General features: G+C 34.7%; 2 protein-coding genes across 3 annotated transcripts in view; both read right to left on the reverse strand.

Annotated features, from left to right (window-relative positions):
* The window catches only part of LOC105152615 (elongation factor-like GTPase 1), a 42,878-nt gene extending 37,809 nt beyond the window's left edge, over positions 1-5,069 (reverse strand). The window contains exons 1-3 of the mRNA XM_087409105.1: positions 1,189-5,069; positions 790-912; positions 47-195 (exon numbers count right to left, since the gene is read on the reverse strand). Coding sequence (XP_087265231.1) covers positions 47-195; positions 790-912; positions 1,189-3,716 — 2,800 coding nt within the window. The 5' untranslated portion in view covers positions 3,717-5,069. The remainder of the gene's footprint in view (positions 1-46; positions 196-789; positions 913-1,188) is intronic.
* A 1,643-nt stretch (positions 5,070-6,712) lies between these two features.
* Positions 6,713-12,051, reverse strand: LOC105152599 (hydroxysteroid 17-beta dehydrogenase 12 spidey). 2 transcript variants are annotated; one of them, XM_011066976.2, is made up of 5 exons: positions 11,910-12,051; positions 11,561-11,806; positions 8,791-9,163; positions 8,123-8,466; positions 6,713-7,973 (listed from the first exon to the last, which is right to left on the reverse strand). In XM_011066976.2, exons 3-5 carry the CDS (start codon positions 9,160-9,162, stop codon positions 7,718-7,720), a joined length of 972 nt encoding a protein of 323 aa, XP_011065278.1. In that variant the 5' UTR covers position 9,163; positions 11,561-11,806; positions 11,910-12,051; the 3' UTR covers positions 6,713-7,717. The 2 variants fall into 2 exon arrangements, with proteins under 2 accessions (XP_011065278.1, XP_011065276.1); XM_011066974.2 differs by having other exon boundaries at positions 11,561-12,010.
* Positions 12,052-12,859: the final 808 nt, after the last annotated feature.

Consider the following 12,859-nt stretch of genomic DNA (forward strand, 5'->3'; position numbering starts at 1 on the left):
CGTGAGAACAACTAATCAGTATCATTATACATTAATAATTACTCACCGAGAACGTCAGAGTTGACTAAAACGCTACAGCTGTACATCGCCGTCATCAGTCGGGGGTATCGCAGGCTGAAAATCCGTCGACAAGCTTCTTTACACGCTGACATTAATTGACCGCCCAAATGTCCCTGGCTCTGGCCACCGGAATCGCTGCAACGTTTCGTACATCTTATATCATTCTTTTTTTATACTCGTGTATTTAGTGTCTATTAAATTCTTCAATAACACGGCTAAGTACGATTTCTATGTTATATATTTATATATATTTATATACAGGGTGTTCTGAAATATTTTGTCGAGCGTTCTTGTGTAGATAGAGCGGACTAAACTGTAAGTCGAAAAGTCCTTTATCATTTTGCAAATAGTTAACAAGATATTAATTACTAAAAATTGCTGAATATTGATATTGGTAGTAGAGAACTTTTCGACTCAATTTAGTTCGCTCTGTTTACATAAGAGCGTTTAGTAAAAAATTTTGGGACATTCTGTATATATACATATACATATATCTATATATACATACACATATATATATATATACATACACACACATATATATATACATATATATTTATATATATATATATGTATATACTTATCTTCCAGAAAGCAAGCAGTTGCAATGCACATATTTACTTTGTTGTAAGAGTATTTCTTGGTCGCAGATGTCGATTCAAGACATTTATTTTGATGTAATAATTATTATAATGCGAATATTTATTATAATTATTAATGCATATTTACCTTTGTGGAGTCTCAAAAATTTCCCACTTCTTCAACACGAAACAGACGCCCATCATAGGCTCCTCGCATAAGGGACCAGCCAGAGTAGCAAGTTGGAATCCATTGACTATACTATTATCGTATCTGAAAAATTTATATAATGAATAAATATATATATATATATTGTGTATATATATATATATATATATATATATATATATATATATATATTATTCGAAATAAGTTTCAAGGAAGTAGTCAAAGTATGTATCTCGCTTATATTTATTTTTTGCATTATATGTTATAACATTTATCATTACGATAAATTTACATTTAATAAATTATGTTTCTCGAACGTTGGTTTCAAACGAAATATGTACAATAAAAAGCTTTTGCATCAACATTTTTTGAAATACTTACGATGCTCGGGAATCGACATTCGTGTTTTGCTGCTCCCAGAATTTCTTTTGCGTGTAATCAGTCTCGTTTAGTAAGATATTGGGTCCGCATTTTCGTGGACCAAATGACCATATTTTATCCATTACATTATCCTTCCACCCCGCTTCGAGAAAAGCTGTCTCCAATTCGTTCTTGAATACTTTTGCTTCCTTCTGCTTCTTATCAGACATGGATCTCTCGTTGAGTTGATTCTCGCTAGCAATAGCCTCGTGCTCTCCATTCTCCTTTGTGCATCTGTCGCAGTAACTATCCAACAACTTTATCAGATTTGCATTTTTCTCTAATAATTTTGTTATGTTTTCCGGAAGAGGTTTCGTGTCTATCTCAAAACGACACTGCCGATTTGACGTCCAGACTTCAAGGTTGACTTCCGCCGCCTTCTTCTCGATCGCCTCATTCACCATGTCGAGTTTCGGAGGTGGCACTACGGTTTCGCGAAATGGCACGATCGGATCAGACACGTTAATATCGATTTTGGCATATCTCAGCTTGAGATCCTCCAGGCATCTCTCCAGATGAACTTCACCTGCGGTGCTCAGGACGATCTCACCAGTCTCTTGTATGTGAACAATGGCGCAGGCATCCGCTTGATTCAATAGTTTCAAACCATTGATGAGCTTTGGCAAGTCGTTGGGATGTTTCGGTTCCAGGGCTACTCTCAATATAGGAACTGCGAGAGAAGTTAATTCTGTAAACGAAGGACAAGCAATTGTCGTTGAAAGAGTCGCGGTTTTCAAAACGTGCTCTTCTAGGTTACCAATTCCGAAAACATTACCCGCTGGTACCTTATTTACGGCCTCGAGCTCTCTTCCCATAAGAATGTACAATTTATTTACAGTCACCTTCGTAATATGTCTGCCGGGCTTCAGATCCTTCAGCACGTGGGAAGGATCCACCTTCTCACCCGCTTTCTCGCATTCCAAAGCAATAGAAGGATTATGCTTTGGTCCTAAAACGAATACCTCATCTCCAATCTTTATAGTTCCCGAATACACTCTGGCGAAGGCTACTAATGCGCCGTCCGATTTATCCTCGGTGACATCCTCATGGTTTATGTTATTAGAGACTATCGTATCGGGCATATCTTCTTTGGTATCTTCGTGGTCTTCAATGGCAGTACAAGTTTTTTGCTCCAGTCGCTCTGCATGCTTCTGTCGAATAATTTCTCTTCTTTGTGCCAATTCTTCCGGTGTTAGCGACTTCGGTCTGTTCTCGGGCAGCATGTCCTTCTCCACTGGAAACATTTTCGATACGAATACGATAATCGGCACTTCCAACGATGAATTGCACGATAAGAATGCTTTTTTCAGTTGCTGAGTTTCAAGAGGTAAAGCAGAGAAGTCGTTATTTCCGCTTATCAATCGCTCGATTTTCTCGTGAGTTAAATTATGCGGTGCTGGAACTTTCTCGCATACCATATCGAGACAATTTTGCGCCAGAGGAAGCCATTGTGAGCAAACGGCTTGCAACTGTGCTTTTGAATCTGTGTGCCTCAAATCACGCGTTGTCAATTTAATATTTAATTTTTCAGCTATAATCGGCAATTTATCTTTATCTTTCCGTATCACTATAGTATCGTATAACACCCAGATATTATCCAAAATCAATTGAACGAAAAGTGGCTTCTTAGCCTTTTCCTGAGCCCCCTTCATGATCCTCTTCGTTTTGTTATTTATATAAAAATCCCCCCACAACGTTTTACGTAGAACCTTTTCGCTAAATCCTAATTTGTTCGAATAAATTTTCGCGAATTCCTTGATGCCAAATCCCCAGCCATCAATTGCACTAGTGAAAAGAACGTTTCCTTGTTCCGGCGAGAAGTATAAAGTTGAATCATCTATCTCTTCCAATACGGATTGCCAATCGGCCAGATCCCTTTCGTTCACCTTGTCCCACGTAGATGCGACCGTCTCCTCGCGTTCTTTACGTTCCATCACGTCGCTCGCAAATAACTCTCCCATGATGGCATTTACTTGTTCCAAGACTTGTGTCAAACGTACGTAAGCGTCCAATGGCGTCAATTTCATTTCCGTGATCAATCGGTCAACTTTATTAAGTACTAAAATAGGTTTCAAACCCTCGACATAGGCTATAGATAAAGCGCTACGTGTCTGGGGACATACACCTTCCACTACATCAACTAGGATGATAGCTCCATCCGACAGTCTGACTGCTGTTGAAACTTCAGAGGAGAAGTCCACATGCCCTGGAGAGTCAATCAAGTTTATCACATGGTCCATTTCATTGTATACATGATATAGCGTTATGGAACTAGATTTCATTGTGATCCCACGTATCTGTTCATCTGGTCTACTATCCAGGTATCTAAGTTTGCCAGCCAGTTTATTGGATATAATGCCATTGCTCGCAACGAGAGAATCCGCCAGGGTGGTCTTTCCATGATCCACGTGCGCCAGGATACATATGTTCCTGATACGTGTGGCGTCAGTCTGTATCTCGCTAAGCTTTTCAACACTGATAAAGCGCATCGTTACTCAGATAGGACAATGAAGGATGAAAAATATAGCTCGAAGTATGTACAAATATATACACACACACACATATATATATATATATATGTATATATGTTACGTATCGTATTTACGTATCTTACGGTTTACAATATTCATCAATTGCAACAACAAATGTAAACGAGTGACGTAGCAATGCGTGCAGCAATATATACATACAATTCGATCTAGACTATTCTCTATTTATAAAAACAAAACTTAAGCTAGTGTCGGACCGATTCGCATTCGCGCGCACGTGTCCAGCTGTGGTAAACACTATTTCAGTTTATTTTCCCTCCAACAAAGCGCGTAAGGTTTGTTGAACGCGAGGATGTAACGAAGGTTGAACGGCCTCGCTGTCGTCGTGCGGAACATGCCAGCGGACATCGGTTATCGGCGCGACGGAACGAGACACACGCAGAACTCGGGTGAACGACGGGCACGTGGATGGGATCTCTCCTCCTCGTCGATGTGTGACACTCGACCGCTAACCGGAGTGGTAGTCGAGGCTGGATATGACACTAACACTTGCCGCCTACTATTAGAGGTTAGGCACGCTGAAACGTGAACTTGACGCGCGCCGCTTTCTCACTCGTTTCGCCTCGTGCCCACTTGATCACGTATTTTCATCAAGTATCAGCTTGTGGTACGGTTGAATTCGACCTGAAGCCTTGATCGACGCGATTTTCCGTTCGTATCGTGCAGATCCACGAGTATTTAACCATGAAACGTGCAGGTGCAAACGGCCATATTGCTTTGGCGTGTGAGAGCAATGCGCGATCGGTGCGATTCGAGACAAAAATTTGCGCATGCGAGACAAAAATGGATAGATAGATAGATAGAGAAAGAGAGAGAGAGAGAGAGAGAGAGAGAGACAGAGAGAGAGAGAGAGAGAGAGAGAGACAGAGAGAGAGAGTGGATTAATCATGCGAAAAGAATTTCTTTTCTCTTGAATAAGATCAAGGATGAATAAACCTTCGTTAGTCTAATTCCAATTGATGATGAGCTAATCGAGCTAATTGTAATTAACCGTTTAATGTATCAAATTAAATTTAATATTTATTATTTTATTGTTAATGAATAAAATTAATTTTTTTGTTGTTTATTATAGAATTAGAAATTTTGCTGTTGAATTAATAACTGATTAATCGGAATTCGATTGAATTTTCTCTAATGACTATTTCTATCAATATAGATTAGTTTTAATCTCGATAATTTATTTTTATCTTCTTCTAGTTTTAAAAATTGAAAAACATAATGGCACAATTTATGTTCGTTTCAGTTCAGTAAATGAGAATGGATTAAAATGGATTAAAATTTTTTTAATGTGTACTTTAAAAAAATCCATGAAAATGGATTAAAGTGGATTAGATCCGAGCTAGTTTAATATTCGAAAAAAAAAAAAAAATATTTATATTTAAGGGTTACAAATTTTATTCCTAAGACATTTATTTATAATAATTATGTCTGATATTAACTACTTCAAATTTGTATTAAAAAACGCACCTTAGGGATTTGTAACCTCTCAGCAAACGAGAATGGATTAAAATGGATTGAAATTTTTTTCTATCCGAATGTGTATTTAAAAAAAATAGCAAATACTTTTTTTTTTTATTTAATTGGATTCAATTGGATTCAATTAGATTCAATTGAATACAATTGGATTGAAAAACTGCATTTCCTATTCAAAATTTTGAATTGAATAGTATTCACAATGTATATGTTGTGCACAGAAAAAGCTAATATTATTTTTATATTGAAAAGCATAGAAATATACTCCATGTCATTCCTATAAATAAATAAGAATACATTAAAGATTGAAAAGAAATAGACATTTATTTCAATTCTTATATTGCAATTCCTATAAATGAATAAAAATGTATTCAGGATTGAAAAAAATTTATTTTAACATTCATGAATCTGTATTTCTGAAAATCTAAAATCCATTTTAATCCATTTCAATTTATTCTCGTTTGCTGAAAGTATAGATTAACTTTAATCTCGGTTTAACCTATTCACCTTTTTCTGTTATTTGTTTCTACTAAAATATAGTTTAATTTTAATCTCAGTTTAATTAACTGTTCATATTTTTCTAATTTTTAGGATGAAAGATAAGTTAAACCGAACTTAGAACCAAAGTACATTATGATAAAAATGAATATACGAAGAGAGACTCGATAAAAAAAGTATTATTTGATAAAAAAGTATTACTTGAAACAATTTCGTTAAAACAGAACGATTCATCGCGGTCTACTTTTTGGCGAATTTCAAAAAACATCCGTTTTACTTACCCATGTTTCTCTATGCTTGTTGTCTTTCCTTACAACGTAAGTTTCGAGTCGGAGAAAAGAAAAAATAAAGGAAATAATTAGTCAAATGGAATGCAAAGTACGACAAAAAAATTAATGCGATGCGATGGAGCCGTAGTAAATGTATTCAATAATTAGATACGCATAGATAATTATGTGATGATTACGAGAAAACTTCAAAGAGAATAATATAAGCTCCTAGTGCAAAGTACGAAGTCGATTCGTTTTATTTGCTATTTGTTACGTGATGATTGAGTTTTCTGAAACAAATCCAAAAAAATACCAGGTGTACTCTTAAACATTCGATTATTTTCTTATCTTAGCCGGTCGACGGTTTATTATTGTAATAAGTTGTAAGATTTAGGAGAAATTTGGCACAATAGATTTAGAGAAAAATTTAAGAAAGAAATTAGGGAAATTTGTAATAGAAAAGATTTAAAAAAGGCATTCGGAACTTATAATTAATGAACGATTCGATCATATTTTTGCCGCAATTTTGTTGAAAGTTTTTGTATATATCTTTCCATATCTCCTGTAATGTTTCTTGCAATATTGCAGCATGCAAGAGCGCAACATTGCCGCTAAACAATGGAAAGAATTTTGTGTACTCGAATCATGCTTTCTGTAAAATTTTACGCATTATTTTAATATCAATTAAAAACGTAGTTATGTGTAACTATTTTATTCGCAATCACTGAAAATATGTAGATATAAAATATATTGAGATGTTTTTTTCAAAGACTGTATAGTCTATGAGAAGTTTAAAGCAATGATTTCATTATCATTAATCAATGATAATGAAAACTTACATAAAAGATGAGCGTCCTTTTTTCCAAAAATTTGAATGTTATTCCTTCGAGCCCTTTTATCTCTGTTATTCTTTTTTTTCCACTTTTAATAGATTTACTCAACACTTATTGAAAGAGAATTAGCGCTATATTATATTTCAATCAAAACAGTGAAAAATATTCCAATGGGTCGCTATTTTTTACTTTTTTTTTCTCTCATCGCCAGGACACGCGGTAGCGTTTGCCATCATATTTTTGAAGTTTAGTTAATAATATCCTCTTTTTATATTGAGAAAGGGATACTACCATGTCATGAGAGAAACCTTACAGCATACAGGAAAAAGGATGCTTATGTAATAAATTTTATTTAAATGAATTGATATTATTAAAAAATGGATGTATTAGAGAGAAGAACAGATTTTTACAATTAAAATGAGATAACAATTATTTTTCTAAGTGCACTTGATGCGCAGATATGCATTTTTCTGTCCGATTTATGCCATTCAAAAAAGTCATTTTCATGAATCTTGTTCCCTTCATTATGAATTTGCCTTGTTGTAGACAACAGGAAAAAAACTGCAAACCTATCTATTTTTGAGAGGGAAATCTTTGAGAAACAGATACTTATATTATAGATTCGGATGTAAAGAAACAGCGATCAAAAGATTTAACTAATGCGAAGCAGTAACAAAAAGCAATTCGAGGACGACTGACGGAATACGCTAAAAAAATGGAACATAGAAAAATGTAAGCAATTAAACATTGTTGTCCTACGTCCTTAATCGTGATTGACCGAGTTGCTTAATGCTTACTGCAACGTTTTTCTATATGCCACTAGTGCTCTATTCGTTAACAAGAAAACGTTACAAAACGCGCGAGATAACTAGAAAGTGTTCTCCTCTGCGGTTTCCTGTACTATTGTGGGTTTCGTCTTCTTGTAAAGGGCTCGTCTCCTTAAATTAAGCATTGTTTTCGCCACCAACCACACCGCGCCTGTCTCGCATGTGTAACGCAACGCGTTTATGAAGCCGATGATCAACGAATGCGGTGGATATCCGGTCGTGCGTGATTCGATACCGACTGTTCTCAGAGACGCTTTGACGAACGTCTCTGGGCTAGGTGCCATCCACGTCGGTCTCCTATGGAAAAGAAAAGATATGAAGCGACGACAATCGACGTCAGAAAAATTTCAAATTCTGTGATTATTGAAAAATAAAATAGAATTAAAATTATTTCATAACTTCTCGAATTCGGAACTGCGCAAGTTCATTATATAAAAGATTCTTACTTGATCTTGGACATCTTCGTGGCGACTGGGCCGGGTAGAACACATTGAACGGTGACGCCTCTCGGCGCAGCTTCCGTAGCCAAATCTGCGCTGAGTTTGTCGATGTACGCTTTACTGGCGGCATAAACGGACAGATACGGGCTGGGTATAGCCGCAGCCGTCGAACTCACATTGATGAGTACTCCTTTCCCTCGCTCCAGCATACCGGGCAGAATCGCTCTTGCGACCCCGGTTACTCCGGCTACATTCAATTGCAATATTCTCGCGAGAACTTCCTCCGACACATTTGTGAACATTTCAGGATGGTCGTAACTTGCGCCAGCGTTGTTCACAAGAACACCGACCTATTGGAAAATATCTCTTAATTATTTTCACTTTATCTCTCTCTCTCTCTCTCTCTCTCTCTCTCTCTCTCTCTCTCTCTTTCTCTCATTAAAAAAAGAATCTTTTAAATTTTTAAGGAAAAGAATTTTTTTTATTTTTTTAATACACGTTAATTTGTGCTCTGAAAGACTTATTATTATTATTTATTGATTTATTTATTAAAATCTAAATTAATTTGTTTTTTGCATATTTTTTTTAAAGAAAAGCGATCTCTTTATTCATACATCTCTGTGAAATATTCCTATCAATTCAAGATTTACAATAAATCACATTAGATTTGTTACCTCCAAGTCTTGCGTTGCTTTGCCAATTTCCGCGTAAACTATCTGGCCTTCAGTTAAATCAGCTTCCACGATACGAGTTTCTACGCAATATTTTTGCTCGATCTCAGTAGCAACGTCCTTCAACTTGGGCAAGGACCGTGAGACCAAGACGATATCCATACCTTCTTCGGCAAGTGCCTTAGCAAATGCCTTCCCAAGACCATCTGTCGCACCAGTTACCACCGCCCATTTCCCCTGTGTTCGAAAATGTATTCCAAATCCGAAAGTCGGGGCGATCAGTTTCTTCCACGTTAAAATTCCGATTTTAACGAGGATCCTCAAACTGATCAGTGCTATTATCAACAGAAATATCTTCTCCCACCAGAGCGCCATTCTAAAATGTAAGCAATATGTATGCATGTAGATGATTCAATCTTTCTATACAACACAGAAGCTAGCAATAATACTATAACGTTTGAAATATATGTTACTGCGATACTGTTTAAACATTGCAACGTTACTGTAACATTCCTGAAAATGCTGGAATAATCTATTGTTGAGTTGCTTATATTTGCTTAATTTAATCGCAGTTGAGCAATCAAACGCAATACACGATCTGATTTGTCTCTCAAGGTAAATAATTTAAAAAAACCATCATTGAATTTTAAATTATTACATCTGAATTATATTATCAAGCTAAATTTGAATTTAACTATCACCTGTTCTAAGCAAGAAATTGATTGTTGATAGCAAGAAGTCTGCCAGTCATTATCAATTTGGCTTCCATGACCTCGTGTCATATCAGCCGTATCAACCATTACATTGTATTGGTAACTTCATTCGCCGCCATTTGCAATTATATCTTGTTTTATCTTGAAAAATGTTATTTATATAATATGCACCTAATTAACATTTAAATCTTCAGATTTGATTAGGTGCATATTATATAAATAACATTTTTCAAGGTAAAACACACATATATATATATATATATATATATATAATACATTATCTTAAGAGCTGAGGGGTATTATATATATATATATATATATATATATATATATATATGTACACATTATCTTAAATCATATTAATCTTTATCTATATTTTTCTGCTTAGATTTCATTATCTTACGTAATATATTTCCTGTCAGGCGAGAGAGATAAGCTCTTATATAAATGATATATTTCACAAGTCTTATTTATGAAAAAAATACATCACGTGATCAATTGTCCTATAAATATTAATTATCTGTAAAAATCGACATTTATGTAAAACGAGTGTTTAGTGCTTCTTTTTTATTTGTTACGTTTTTATTTTTCTAAGTGCATGCTTATCTTTCACGTACATACCTATTATATAGAGACGCGCAGATGCTTTTGAAATACAGAATGATAAGCACAAACGTAAAAACGTATTTCGTTTTCATATACGCAATGCAAACATTAACATACAATATTTATTCATCGTATGATCATTGGCAATCCAATCAGTATTCGTTGCGATCGTCGTTAAAGAAAAAAAATCAAAGCTTTGCATATGGAGCAAAGTCCTATTGTCGTATAAGTCGTATTGTAGATTTCGTATCACGTATATAGTAATAATATTTAATACGTTACTTTAGATAATGTATGTTTAAGGAAAAAAAAATTTGCCTCTTTATATTTTCAAGTTTGTGACAGAGAACTATAAATATGTATCAGTATATTTTTAACATAAATTTATCAGTATATTTTTAACATAAATCTTATAGAAATTCAGTACTATCCAATTTAATACTAAAAGATAATGATTAATTATTCATTTTAAGTACTAAAAGTACTAAACAATGATATTCGAAATAAACCATTGTAACAGATGTAATAATGTAATACAGCAAAATACAGAATTTGAAAAAGTTAAGTCGTTTAATTTGCTCTGTACTGAAAATCTCGTCGACTTTTATCTTTTATAATCAACTGATTTGATTCATATATTAGATCATTTAAAAAGTATCCGCGTTTTTTGTTCAATTTTTGAATGAAAAAACCGCGGATACTTTTTAAATGATCCAATATCAAGGGAAATAAGATTCTTAAGTACTTCCGAAAACAGAATGGAAACAGTCCATTTCAATATAGATTAACCTCGGTTTAATTTACTTTTTATCCTTTTCTAATTCTTAGAAATAAAAAAAAGAATAAGTTAAATCAAAATTAATCAATGTAGATTAACTTTAACATCGATTAATCTTTATCCTTTCCTAATTTTAGAACTAGAAAAAGATAAAGAGTAAATTAAACCAAGATTAATCGATTAACTTCAATCTCAATTTCGTTTACTTTTTGTTAATTTTTAGAATTAAAAAAATAAAAAGTAAGTTAAATCAAGATTAAACTTAATCTATATTGAAAAAAACGGGCATAAACCATTTTCGAGAAATTTTTCAAATAGATAATCAGACAGATGAACGAAAATTGAAATTATAAAATAGATATATAGTGTGTTACGTTGCGTGTTATGTACTTATTAAGTAATTAATTAATATCTTTCAGTATTAATGTTCTATAAAAGAATCCAATACATTAATCAAAAGTCTTCAAATGAATTAAAATTACTGCTTTATCATTTCTACATATAGCTAATTTTATTTTCGTCCGGCACGACTTAAAAAAAGAAAGTAATTAATTCTGACCGGGCAGATCCGTCAGATCGTAAACTGCATAGAATTTCATCGCGATACAGCTTTCTCCGACGTTTTATACTTCAATGCGCGAGGCGATCATACCACGATACTTTCTCACTTTCTCACCTGAACTCGACCTTTACCAGCAACTGACTCTTCTTCCGGATCTCCCGATCATCCAGCGACGAATGACGAACTCCGTTCCTCACCGGGGATGCGACAGCTATATTCTCGTCTCAGGGGAAATGTCAACAAACGTGCGCTCGACGACTCTTCGATAACGACGATCGTATTTAATCACGTCTTAAATGCATACAACATCTCGAATGAAAGGAACGAAGGACAAGGTCGACTGAATCGGTGAGCACGATGCTGAAAGCGGATCAAATTGATTAGAGACGAAAATATCAACCAAGATTATATTTAAGTCAGAAGGGCAACGACTTCGATGAGCTTCCTGTCTCGTAGTCTCTACCTTGATGACTGCCGGCGTTATACTGCGTTCCGCTTACCGCTTGCGAAAGCGCGGTCGCGATCAATGCTTTACTCGGAATAGTCGGAATTAGGGGGCTATCAGCGACGCTTACGCGTGCGCGCGTACGCACGTACACATTGATACGCACTGTGCATGCAATGTCAGGGCCGAGGCAGAGCTGACCAGTATTCCCACTGATTCGATGTTTTGCCTCCACGACGGAAAGGTAGCGGTATCTCCACGTGGCCGAGCAAAAGGTTCACCGTCTGAACGAAAACAGCGGTGGGGTGACCGATGAGAATTGACGATTCTCTCTTTGACACACTTCGCCGCAAAACTCGCGGCCTCCTTCTGCAAACTTCACACGATTTCTTTGATCGTCCATGCGATATATCGACGGCCGTGATACACTCCCTTTTTAAAAAAAAAACACATAGATGTTATATTTAGAAAAACTTCGTGCTGTTTTGAATAATATCATTTTCGTTTTCTCGTACAATGAAATAGTTTTATGTACATGTATCAAAAAACGATACTCATGTTCCTGATGAAATAATTGATCAGAATTTTCTATTGAGTTTAATAAATATTAATAAATGAGTTGCCTTGAATTTAAATTTGTTATTTCCGGAACATGTTTTGCAAGTTTCTTTTACCGCACATTTATAATGTTAATTCTAAGTTTGTCAGCTGAATTTTTTGTTCATCTTTTCGCCTATTATTTTCACATTTTGAATAAAAGAAAAAAGAATTAATTTCCTGATGCATACCTTTAATTATATATGATTTGATTGCTATGTACAATCACGAAACTAATTGTCCGGACACAGATATTGCAAATTTATATATATATATATATATATATATATATATATATAAACTTATATAAATAAACTTATATATATATATATATATATATATATATATATATATATCGTTCGTGTCTCGAG

The sequence above is a fragment of the Acromyrmex echinatior genome, chromosome 8 (genome assembly GCF_024713525.1).
Source record: "Acromyrmex echinatior isolate Ae372 chromosome 8, ASM2471352v2, whole genome shotgun sequence".
Classification (NCBI taxonomy): Eukaryota; Metazoa; Arthropoda; class Insecta; order Hymenoptera; family Formicidae; genus Acromyrmex; species Acromyrmex echinatior.

Excerpts from the sequence above, each read along its gene's own strand:
- LOC105152599 (XM_011066976.2), bottom strand. The coding sequence starts at position 9,162 with ATGGCGCTCTGGTGGGAGAAGATATTTCTGTTGATAATAGCACTGATC. Across the intron at positions 8,467-8,790 it reads AAGCAACGCAAGACTTGGAG|GTCGGTGTTCTTGTGAACAA; the intron begins GTAACAAATCTA and ends ATTTTCCAATAG. Across the intron at positions 7,974-8,122 it reads ACGAAGATGTCCAAGATCAA|GAGACCGACGTGGATGGCAC; the intron begins GTAAGAATCTTT and ends TCTTTTCCATAG.